The sequence below is a fragment of the Ornithodoros turicata genome, chromosome 4 (assembly GCF_037126465.1).
Source record: "Ornithodoros turicata isolate Travis chromosome 4, ASM3712646v1, whole genome shotgun sequence".
Taxonomy (NCBI): domain Eukaryota; kingdom Metazoa; phylum Arthropoda; class Arachnida; order Ixodida; family Argasidae; genus Ornithodoros; species Ornithodoros turicata.
Genome location: NC_088204.1, coordinates 5,727,714 through 5,740,482, shown reverse-complemented (window position 1 = coordinate 5,740,482; position 12,769 = coordinate 5,727,714). Strand labels below are relative to the sequence as shown.

At 43.0% G+C, this 12,769-nt stretch overlaps 1 protein-coding gene across 1 annotated transcript in view; it reads right to left on the bottom strand.

The window, feature by feature from the left end:
* Positions 1–12,769, bottom strand: part of LOC135390825 (tyrosine-protein kinase SYK-like) — a 65,666-nt gene that overhangs the window by 2,426 nt on the left and 50,471 nt on the right. The window contains exons 7-16 of the mRNA XM_064620753.1: positions 10,132–10,374; positions 7,591–7,785; positions 5,994–6,255; positions 5,139–5,261; positions 3,941–4,047; positions 3,806–3,872; positions 2,051–2,132; positions 1,781–1,970; positions 1,478–1,618; positions 569–681 (exon numbers count right to left, since the gene is read on the bottom strand). Of these exons, the coding sequence (XP_064476823.1) occupies positions 569–681; positions 1,478–1,618; positions 1,781–1,970; positions 2,051–2,132; positions 3,806–3,872; positions 3,941–4,047; positions 5,139–5,261; positions 5,994–6,255; positions 7,591–7,785; positions 10,132–10,374 (1,523 nt within the window). The remainder of the gene's footprint in view (positions 1–568; positions 682–1,477; positions 1,619–1,780; positions 1,971–2,050; positions 2,133–3,805; positions 3,873–3,940; positions 4,048–5,138; positions 5,262–5,993; positions 6,256–7,590; positions 7,786–10,131; positions 10,375–12,769) is intronic.

The following is a 12,769-nucleotide window of genomic DNA, read 5'->3' as shown; positions in this document are numbered from 1 at the left end:
GGGGTAAATATGGGGTTACATTTTACTTCGATAATTTGTGTGTAATCGGGTTGAACTGAACCTGATTCAACCCAATTCTGGTTGAATGGGATTGAAGCAGGTGTAAATCTTCGATTTACTCGGCATAATACACACGACACACCAGTAGACACAAAGTATCAATACTATTTGGTCCATGCATCTAAGAGGCCGCATGGTCTATGTTTTGACAGTTTGTATGAGCATATATATGAATTTACAACATGGTTTCCAAAGTTCTATGTTAGTTGTGATGACTTGGGACCCCTTGTCCAGCAGTTTTCGGGGAAATATCGGGTTCAACCCCGTTTTTGCTGATTTGAATTGGGTAAATTGGGGTCGGACATAATTGGGTATAACCCTAAAAAGTCGGGCGCTATGTATGATGTGCAGAAAACATTTACGAAAACAGGGAAAAAGATTCTATATGTGATTTTAACTGTGTGGTACCATTGTAACTGTACTTGTAACACTTAGCATGAAAAGCAAGTACCTATATGTATTACCACATTTGTTGAATGGGCTAATTATTGTGCAAAAGACCATATACCTGTATTGCCAGCACTGACGCATAAGCTCGTAAACCTCTTCAGGACACGCTGGTGGACGTTCCAGGCGTTCTTCACTTTCAAACATGGCTAAGATGTCTTGCCCCATCAAACCCTGTGAAAAAATTGAAAAGCAATGAAACTTTATATTTCTAAGATAATTAAACGCACATTTTTTAAAATTGGTTTGTAGGGCATACTTGGGAACTACTTTTGACTACCTGAAAAATTAAAATTCTCTCCCTATGCCACATAATAATACATAGTTATTATGCATATTACTTGTGTAATTGTTATTCTTGTTGTTATTGACGCCGAAAAGATACAAAACAGGCTCGAAAGGTGCCTAGCTTCATACAGTCGGCAGGTGGTCAAAAACACAGTATCAGTCATGCAAAACATGTACAGAATTTTGAGTGAATACAAAAGGGATCTGATAAACACCATGAACTTAGTGAATTTAAGAATTACAGTTACATGAGATATTCAGATATTTACATCAGCGACCAGTGTCCAATGACAAGTTTCTGCGCATATTCTTGAGGCAATGACTTGTACAGCACTGCTGTGTCGATATTCTAGTACAAATAATGTTCTAGTACAAATATTTTGTACGTATTCACGTCAGGAGTGATTTTTTATTTATTTTTTGTTCAGATTGGACATCAACTTGGACATCATCCTCTGAGCCACACAGTATTTTTGACTCCGCGAAAATCAGGTAGAAAATAAACTCGAGTATACACAGGAGATCTTTCAAATGAAGAGTCCAGAAATTCGACATCCTAGTCAAAGCACAAAACTACAGAGAATGCCGTTTTGTTCTTCACTTCCTGCAGGAGGGGCCGAGCTTTCTTTTCCACTTAACTTTGCCTTGGCTTTGTCAACTTAGTTCTGTGTTTGTCTCTCACCTGATAAGGCCGTTCTCCGTACGAGAATGCTTCCCACAGAACAACTCCGAAACTCCAGACATCCGACTTGATGCTGAACTTGAAGAAATAGATGCACTCTGGGGCATACCACTTGAGAGGCCACTTTCCAGCCACTTCTGCCTGCAACGCGTATGCGGAAACCTCGTGTAAGTCCTACGATTGATTGATTGATTGATTGATCGATCGATCGATCGATCGTTTGATTGGCAGGTTTCTGGCGCAGCTACAACGAGGGTAAATCCCACGTAACTCCTCTATATGTGACCGGTATTTCTTACGTACCTTATAGTAGTCTTTACCGATCCCCAGTGCACGACTCATTCCGAAGTCGGACACCTTGGCAAAGCCCTGGTTGACGAGGAGCACATTTCTAGCCGCGAGGTCACGGTGCACCAGCTGCCGAGCTTCCAGGTATTCCATCGCGCCAGCCACTTGAACCAGGAGCTGCAGAACTGTCCTCACGGGAAAGTCTCTGCAAGCAGTGGGGCTTTTAATGTTAAACGTTTTAGCGTCACATTGCGTCACCACGTTCCTCCTCTGGCATCTACTCACTTGTTGAGCTTGAGGAAACGGTTCAGGGGTCCAAGCGGTGCCAGCTCCATGACTAGGAGGAACGACGTACTCTCACAGACTCCTGCAGTACGGATAGTATTTTGAATTAATTAATTAATTAATTAATTAATTAATTAATTAATTAATTAAATATTTACTAAATATAATATTAATATAAATAATAATATTTAATAAATTAATTAATAATAATGATAATAATTACAGCAACCCTTGGGGCCACCAGGAAATCTTAATTAAACAAAATTATACCGTTAGTTTAACGCAAGGATTTTGTTGACTTAACATATGCCCCCAGTGCCCCCTGGGTGGCTGTCATCGCGCTCGGAAAAGAGACCGAAAATTTTCCAGTGTTATTATTAAGGTTGACGGGAGCTGTACAAATGTACTTTTGTACAAGTAAACACGCCTCGGGTACATGTACTTTTGTACCTGCGAGAAAGTGCAGCCTCGTGCACAAAAGCTTGTATATACCATAATAAATCTACGATCGTCTTCAGTGCTTTTGTTTTTGTGCTCTTCAACTATACGGTCTTGACTGTCTACGTCTACATACTTGTCTACGTCTCTATGCACTGACTATGTGAGACAAGCATTTACTGCAGGGTGCAGATGCATCACGACCTCTTAACATTTTCGCTAGCTAAATTCACGCAAGGACGCCATGAGGGACTTATATGAACTACACGTGTGCTATAAATTTCTTGCAGAAAAGAATGCTTTTGATGTGGCATATGCATGAGTTGAATTGTGCGAGCTACGGCTAAACTTTCCCTGTCGTGGCTCTTTTTGACACCTTAGCAGAAACACCATGGATATTTATGGTCTGACTTTTGTTCTTAATATTAATTAAAAAAAAAAAACATTGCAGTAGGTGTCTACGTTACGAATGAATGTCCATAAGGGCCAGATTAAACCCCATTTTGCGTGCACGTAACTTTTCAACTTTACATTTTCAGTGAAGCAGTTCAGGCTGTACTCAGCTCTGCCATCTTCAACACACATGCACCTCGTACATTCGAAACAAATCCAACTGTTGCTGTACAGCAAAAGATCCAGGAATGAATCTATTTCCAAAATACGCACAGAATTTCCCATACAGGTATGGTCTGGTACAATACTGACCAAAAGCTGTATTTCTACCTGTATCTCTATATATATGCTACAAGTGTCACAAGAAATTGCAGATAAATATGTGAGACACAACTTCGTGGTACTCCCAAATTAGAGATGTTTTTGCTTGAAAAAGTTGCACTCTATGTGTAACACATTCAGAGAATAAAAGTTTCAAAAAAAAAATGTAAGAAGCAAAGCGATGAATGATAACTGCACCTGTCGTTCTACGATCTAAACTACTTGTATCGTTTCAGAAGCTTTCACAACTGTGAAGCATTTGTCTGCACATAAAAGATTCATTCCCTTTTGCATATCCCCATAGCAGAAACAAAGCAGTATGGTTTGCGACTTTGCCGGAAACAAAAATTTAGGGGGCCCTTTCCGTTCGAGAGATGTGCCAGGTTTTGGGTGTAGAGTTTGCTATTAATTAACTATTATTAATCAACAGCGAATTATGACTTAAATTTAATAAACTGCGTTAATTTATCCCTACACCAAACGGCAACGTGAAAACGTTGCATCAAAAGTTTCCTAAATGCCAGCTCTACATAATCACCGGAAAAATCTAAATTCTACGTCAAAATGTGTGAGCAATTCATAATCCAAGGGTGTCGTCCTTACCCACAAGGCGAACAATGTGTGGATGGTCGAGTTGGGCCATGGTATGTGCTTCCTTGAGGATGTCTTCCTGAAATGAATATGGGTGTCACAACATGTCGACAGTATATAATGGGAGAAAAAAAAGATTGTCCTCACTTTCTGCTGGTCTACCAGGGATTCCTTGAGACTCTTGACAGCGAACTGTACTTCCAGAGCTCCAGCTCGGAACAGTGCCCTGTGCACTTCACCGAAATTACCGGTACCTGCAAAAGTATGTTTGTTTTGTGTTACCGCACATTACCGCCGACAATGTAGCGATATCTGCAGTTTCGTCTGTTGTAGTCACGTTTACTCCTCTGGTCTGTAGAAGTTTATGCATCTGTTTCTAAAATTTGTTTTCAAGTTGAATTCTTCAACAAAATGGAGTACTACCACAAACTGCTGTCGGACTATACGTGTAGGCATTGGAATCCTGTAGTTTATTGTTTTTGCTTCTTCATGTTTTACGTACGAGCTTTCCAAGTTAAGAGGACAAAACCTGAGACAGGGAAGAAAGCTGGCAACACACACAAAAAATTTCCTCTTCCCAGTTGTGCATCAGCTAGTCGGCACCCTTCAACTCCTGTCAATTTGCCAGTTAAGTTCTTTGGCTCTGGTAGGGAGAAAGTGTTGTATGTTCGATACGTCGCTGGGATGCGAGGAGCAGATCTACGCACCCAGCATGCTACTAAAGTCTTTCTGGTGCTTTATGAGATACTGTATTTCAACCCAGAAAGATGACAAAGGTATATGTTCTGGATGCCGAAAATCCTCATGGGCAATAACACAATATGTCTTTGGCAGTGTACGTTGCTTGTAAAACCGTGGCTTGTTCAAGATTTAGATTCAGTCTGAGCATTTTGTGACACTAATTTGCCGAAATTTGACTCCACGGTGCTGGAATGTCTGCCATATGTGTGTAGGGCATTGTAGTTTTGACATATATGTCATAATGTACACAAAGAAAAAGAACTTCGTAATATGTCCTACATTTGTCAATTGCAAAATGTACCAAGAGTAAAACAAAACAAAGTTATGCAATCCTTACTTTCTGTCATTTATTTTGCCACTGTCTGCCTTGGCTACAACACAGGCCTGAATGTGAACTTTGCAAACTTAATGAACAATCTCTGCCATACGTGTATTCTGGGACGTTGAAACTTGGGGAACAAGGGGGACTGGGGGGTGGGGGGGTAAGCATGTTTCTTCCCTGTTCCCAAATGGGGAAACCTGTACATTCCTGCATGTATTTTTGTGTGGTCGTACATTCAAAATTTAAATGCAGGTTGAAAAGATAAGAAAAAAACTTTGATACCTATCTTGTCTTTGAGGACTATGCTTTTAGAGTCCAAAGTTGTAAGACCAGTTGAAAGTTGCCGCATAGCATTGTAGGCAGATTCAGATTCTTCCTTTGACAAGGATGGTCTGCTGCCTTGGCCTGCGCAGGCAAAAAAGAAAACAATAACTTGATATAAATGGCTTGATAAAAAGGTATTATAAAATTTATACCGAACTGTAACACCCTCTAACATCAACCACATACGACTAGTTTTGCATGCACACACGACAAGTAGTTTTTTTCACTCTCCCTCCCTGTTTTTCATCTACTTTTGCTGCAAGTGCGCTTCTCCACATGCACAAAATGTTTGCAGTGCAGCCAACTTTAAGAATTCATTTCGAACGACTCATCTCAGATTCTAAATGAAGCGATGGATTTAGAACGATTTTTTATTTTATTTTGGGGCGTCTTCACTCCACTAGAACCTATTGCACCTCCGAACACACCGCGTCGATGTGTACATAGTATGTTTTCATGGCACCAACATCAGCACTTTAGTTCATGTAACAAACACTTACAAAGCCCTAAATCTTGCAGTGCGCCTCAATCGCCTCATGAAATTTATGCCCCCTTTAAATTATGCTGACACAAAGACGCAAACTCATGTTTTCCCACACGAAGTATGCGTTCATTCCTTTCCGCCAAGACACGCCGTGTCGCGGCTGCACCATCGCTACTGCATCGCCAGCGCCGCCCCCGCTCTCTAGCGGGCACGAACAGGCGGAAGCAGATGATAAGAAATCTTGCGCGTCCGCCGTGCTGGAAAATCTCCTGTTAACCGGACTATCACTAATTAGCTAATTAAAATTCCGCATAAGCCAAAGGGGTTACCAGCAGCTAAGTCGGTGGAAGGCAGGTAGCGCTCGGGAGACGCTGGCTCGCTGAGCCTGCCTTCGAGCGGAGTTTCGTCTGCTACCACTGTCTTGTCCTCTATCGTCGTCTGCGCTTTGTCCCCTGCAGTGACGACACTCAAGGAGTCCGTGTCGATAACGGCTGTTGGTGTTTCGACGAGTGAAGATGCTGATCCGCTGCTGCTACTGCTAACCACGCAGCTCCCAAGTTCGATTTCTTCGTAGTGACCGCCATCGTCGCACTGCAAAAAGTAATTAGTGTTCGACACACTGGTCGAAGGAATGACAGAGAGTTCAGAAGACTTTATTGTTCGATAAAATCTTGCCACATTAATATCGAGTTGGCATGAGACGGAACAAGAAATTAATAAGTCATCAGATCACTTTATTTATTTTTTTGCGGAAGCTTTCATTCCCAAGTGAGTAAAAAATATGCCCCGAAGAAATTGCTCCTAAACTCTGAAGAAAAAGAAAAAAGCGCTTTTGAAGGCTTACGAAAGAAAAGACGTCGGAAAGGACGCCGCAAGAAAAGCTCCACACAATGTCGATAAACTGCAATAACAGTGGTATTTGAGTTATAAATGAAAGCAGACGACATGATGTCTCGTCTGCGTAGGAAAGTGCTCATTCTGGATGCATTTCCAATAAAACTAAGACAGAAAACTTATTACCTTTGTTCATACAAGAGAGGTTCGAAAAAGCGTACAGCCTCCCCGCTGAAAGACAATTTAACTTACACACTCGCAGACTTAAAACGAATTCGAGGATTAATAAAATAACGGACCTCCGAGTGCCAATCGGTTCTATTTGCAGACGAGTTCGTCGCTGATGGAACGAAACGAAACGCGCGTGTTGAGCATTGATAACAGGCGACGTTGGTAACCGTTGCGCCAAATTACGTCTCCCTTACGGAACTTGCATACAAAAAGAGGAGCACAGAAGGAAGTCAAATGAAAAAAAGCATAGAAAGAAACCAATCAATGAACGTATTCCTGTCGGCTGTTTTCAAGTGTTCCTGTCGTCTGCTATCGGTAATGCAATACGGGCGCTGAGCACTCACAGAGAATGACACTGCGAATAGGAAGTCCAACGGTAATTGATGCGCTGAAAACGTAGGGGTACGTTTCCGTAAGACAAGGATGGATAAAAACACAAAAACAGGCACTGTGTGCGCGCTCAAGTGTGTCAGGAGCAGAAGAAACATGGCAGCCGTGAAGTCAAGAAGCGACAAGGAACAAGGCGCTTTCTAAAATACGCTGTCATTGCTAATTATTGCGTTCGAGACCTCTGACTTACAACGTTCAAAAACCGAAAAGATCTCCACGACAAAAAGGGAACGAAACAAGAAGACATTTAACGAGACAACGTCGTCCTGCGCGTCGTCTGCTTAGAAAATCCCTGGCTGAGCTGCTTTTTTTTACTTTTTTTTCTCTCTGTGCAGATGACACGCTTGCCACTAATAACGCCCTACGCAGCTCCGTGGGCGACTGAAATGCGACAGGGCGCTAAAGAGAAGGTCAGTTTCCATAGCAACCTCTCCGCTGTCCGCTTTTCCGCGTCGTGAATGCATTACACACCTCGGAAAAGTCTATGAGTGGTGGCGACGGACTCCGAGGCTCCGGGAGGGGAACGGGCTGCGGAAACGAGGACAGGTCCGACAGGAGCAAGGCGTCGCTTTCCCGTGATCCTGGGCCCAACACAGTGGGAGATGAAGCGCTACGTCGGCACCACGGCATTTCGGTAGCAGGAGATCCAAGTTCTACGAGAGGTTCCTAAAAAAAGAACAGACGCACTCGCCACGTCAAGATATACACTTTAGAGATAAACCACTTTAGTTCTGTCTATGAATAAACTCAGAGTTTCCACGCGAAAGGATGCGACGTCCGATTCCTGTAAAGCATTCTTCCCCGCAGGGCATATCAGTTGTGCGGGAGATATGGCTTTACACGGAACCTTGAGTTTTCATCTTTTTTGTGTGTGTAAACATTTGCTGGTCGCCATTCGTTGATTTCCTTTGTTCCGTTTCGCTGTCTAATGTGTTTACGGGAGTACCATCGTGAGGCTGTAATCGTCTGAGAATACTGGTACTTTTATCTCATGCTCAGCGCGTACATTCTTTAAACCACACCCAACTATTTCGTATGTGTTACACTAGGCACCTTCAAGCACTTCTGTACGCCGCTCACAGTTGTTAACACGGAATAAAATTAAAAAAAAACACTGTGTATCAAATATTTTCTTATGTCCCATAAACAATTATGCTATCTTAACCCATAATAATAAAATACAAACGCACTTGCCTCGAATTGTAGTGAGTTGGAAACACGAGCTACACTCGCGGGAAGAATGGCTACAATCACGAATAGAAATCAAACGATACGAACGACGTTGTCATGCGCACATGGCTTCATACTGACAACCTACTGCGCAGATGCACATAGTTAAAATACCACTTCACGCAAAAACAGAGCAACATCCTCTCGCGTACGTAGTCCCCACTAAAAATCTGCCTGACTTTATTTATGGGATGAAAAAAATACTATAAAGAAGACTCGCTATCTCACAGTCCTTACAGATACACAGTTATGGCTTCGTCTATCAAAACAATTTCATTTCCGCAGACGACAACTTTACTATTCGCCGACGACAATAGCATCCCATCTGCTACTCTGCTCCACATATTCAAAGCAGACGACAATAACAATACATCGTCTGCTACTCTCCCACGCATTCAGAGCAGACGACAACAGTATAGTAATACCTCGTCTGCTACTGTGTTTCACAAGCTATTCGAAGCAGACGACAGAAATAACACTTCATTAGCTCAAGAAAACTCACCAATCAGTACTCAAATTCACAGTTACGTCACGAAACACCATTCACTTCGCGTCAACGGAGTGCATCGCCGATTGACCTATAGAGAGAAGGCAATTAAATTAAGGGTGCCAAGCTTCCCATTTGTTACCTTGCGGCAACGGCGGTGGTCAGATTATCCGTACCGTCAATAGCCCCCGGCGAGGGTTTCTCCAGCGTGTCTGACAGGGATTAGGGCAATGACACGGAATTGACTACTACGCAGGTACAGAGACGGGACTTAGATGAGTGAGTCGAGCGGAAACCGTTATATATAGCGCTAATGGAAGCTCCGCTCGAGATGTGCGAACATCGCTCAGTGTCTTAGAGTGGGGATTCCGCTACGATAGGGATCGGGTCAGGTAAATATCTTCCAAGTGATCAACCATGCCGCGTCGCCTTTTTTTTTTTTTTTTTTTTTCTGATGCGGGTGATCCGGAGATTCGTTCTCACGTAGCGCGTCATTTTCAGCTGCATATGATGACTTTTTATTAACAGCTTAAAGTTCGTTAAGAATATCTAAGCTCGGTGAGCGCAACCCGTTTATAGTGATTCCGCGTATAACGATATCGATATAATGAAGTATTGCTGGCTGCATGGCTGCAAGGTTGCCGCTGTGATGTATTCTTGTCGGAATCTGGAAGGCGACTGAAGGTTCGAATACCTGCACCGGCTGTGCTACAAATTTTTCTCAGTCGCGTTCATCAGGTTCATCATGAAACGCTGCGACAGAGAATTCTCCCCGACTTCTGTCCTCGACTCTTTAAGTTTATGTCCCTTCAGTTACAGAAGGACTCTAGAAATAATGAAATATTTTTACTGGATTGTACAAGGGCGGCTTAATATTCAACGTTCCTCTTACTTCAGTTTCGCAATACCCTCATCTTTACCTAATGCGCGTCCCCTGAATATTGTACCTCTTTTCTCGCGTTTTAATACTTTAAATTATTCTTTTTCTTTTTTTTCACGCACGATCGCTCAATGGAACGCTGTTCCTTGTTCCACCAGAGAGCTTCCCGTCGATGAATTTGTCAATGAGGTACGCCTGCTCCTGCTATAACCTTCTTAAAGATTGCAGTATGGGTAAGTAAATAAATAAAAGGCAAACGCGGCACTGTTCCCAATGAAGTCGTCCCCTGAACGCACGATGGAACCACCGGAAGCACCATCACCTTTTTGCCAGCATTATGTGCTAGTAAGAAAGTAGTACCGTGGTATTTTTCAGTATCGTCGCGGATTAAAAAAAAAAAAAGTACCACACTCACTTCTTCGTGAAGTCGATGTGCGTCGAGGACTTCCCGGTTGGCGTACACGGGTATCTGGTCGTCTCTCCTCGTCAGCGACGGTCTGGGTGCGGGAACGGGCCTCGAAGACCTGCGACCGACGCTCAGAGGACTCGCCGACGACATACCGGACGCCGGAGGAGAGCCAGTGAAGCTAACGGGTGTGGACGTCGCTCTCCACCGTGGCGGGGGCGGAGGATCTTCACGGGGTGACCTCGTTGAGCCCTGGATGCAATGGGGTTATCGTTGGATGGTTAATAACGTCGCTACTATCTACATTCTGCATTCAATAACATAATGAGTTCCGCTACTATCTTTCCATCATATTATATATGGTAGAGGAACGAAGCAACTTTCTGGGGTAAATCGACAAATATTTAACGTGGCGAGTTGCAATAATTTCGAACAGAGATTTCGCACGCAAGATTGATGAGACGTTGTGAACGCGAACAGTGGTTGAGCGAAGAATCTCGTATTCATTACGGACACCGCCGGCTATTCATTACATATTCTACAACCGGTCCTAACTTAATATGCACAGTGGATCACGCAAGATGATTCTCGCTCGGTTCAAAATGTATGTACATTTAGACTAGATGGTGAATACAGCAGCGTAGCTATACCAAATCGGTTGACTTACTTTTTACTCGAACGTCGAGGTATTTTGAGAGAAAGTTGACACCGAACAGTTTGTAGTAATACTAGTCCAGTTATAGACGGTATAACTATGGACTATTACAAGTAGAGCACTAGAAAAACAAGTTTCAGAGTACCGCCAACCGCTTGGCTTGACTTGGCTTCGCCTCACGTAACCAGGCAACGACGCCATTTCCCTTCCACGCAAATTGGGCCAGCTGTGTTGACGCTCTGCGACCAATGCAATTTTATGTAATCTCGCGTGAGATTACCTGTGCTAGACGATCTTAGACGGTACATAAACTATACTGTCTGTACAGATATACGGGCATAGCCAATTTCAAAGCGAAAAAGGACCTCCTAAGTAGGGAAAATATAATATCACTTATACAATAATTTGATTTAAAAACACAGGCGTCAGACTATATTATTTTAATCAACAGGGCCAGTGATCTATGGGAGCATTACATGTACAAGAGCTAACCAAATGAATAAATAAATGGAAGGGATATGGTGGATTACGGTCACGTGGGTGGATTCAGCCAATAACCATCGCGGCGGCAAAGGGAAAAGGCTGGCGGTACTCTGAAACTTGTTTTTCTAGTGCTCTAATTACAAGCTGTTCGGTGTCGGCTTCCACTCAAAATACCTCGTAAAATACGCGTAAGTAAGTCAACCGTAGTTTTAGCACCATGCAGTTAGGCCCGGTTTCACCAAAACGAGATCAACTTAACTTGAATTTAACGCTTAACTCTGCTTCACTAAAGGGATCCCTTGACTGAAGCAGAGTGAAGTTAAGCGTTAACTTCAAGTTAAGGGACAGTTGATCTCGTGCTTCAGAGACAGTAACTCGAGTTACTGTCACTGAAGCATTTACCACGTCACCAACTAACGTTTGTAAAAAAATAATTGAGTGTTAACTTCAAGTTTTAGCAACCCTTCGTCTCGGTTCAAAGTTGATGAAATCGGGCTTTAGAAGTTTAAATTCACCTTATGGGCCAGCCTCAAAAACAGTTTCAGAATTGGCGAAGGCTATTGTAAGATTATTTTAAATTTCAAACTTTTAAAACAGAAAAAGTACATAAATAAATAAAGGAAAAGACGAAAAATGTATCATCAAGACGAGCAGCCTACAAGACCAGGTACAGGAGTAATGATGACTTTGGGGAAATTGTCAACGCATATTTCTCGGATTAATTTACACTCATGTATCATCTGGAGCACCAGCCGTACAATTTTGAACGTAGTCTTCGTAAAAGTAGTCTAATTTTAAATCTGAAAGTAAAGAAAAGAAAGAAGGGAAAGAGATGCTGCTAGAGGGTCATCCTACAAACAAAAAAAGCCCGACGTTTTTTGACCGCATAATAACGTTGGTCGGACGAAGCACCATGACCGCGTCCTTGCCACACTTATTAGAATTCATCCGAGCGCGCACCATCAACACAGCAGCTCCGAGAGACCTTATCACACAATGCACCACGACGGCCATGTTGTCGAGATTTCTCCCCTAATAAATGACGCGCCGCGAAACTTTGCAGAAAGCCACTATTTAACGCGCCAAGTCAGAAATGTTGTCCCACTTTCACGGAAAAATGCTCTCCCTTTTCCCAAGGTTGTCAGGTCGCCCAACGCAATCTTCAATGCACGCACTCGTTGCAGCCGGTTCAAAGGCCGCAGCCAAAACGACATTCCAGCGTCGGTGACGGCCGTTGCTATGACGACAGCATCTTCCTCTTTCCCTCCCTTTTTTTCCCCCCGTTCACGTTTCGTGTAGAGGCGATGCGTGACTTTGGCTGCGGCTCCGACCGCTAATGCTATTAGATGAACGGAAAGGAAGGACAGTGTTGCCTTTTGCCACTTCGTTACCGCCAAAAAAAAAGCTGAGAGAAAACATCGATTCCTGGTAAGGACGTGAAGATAGCAGATGTCCGATCGCACAGCGATATCTGTTTGTCTTCGCGACTCCTCTGAACTTTTTCTTCTT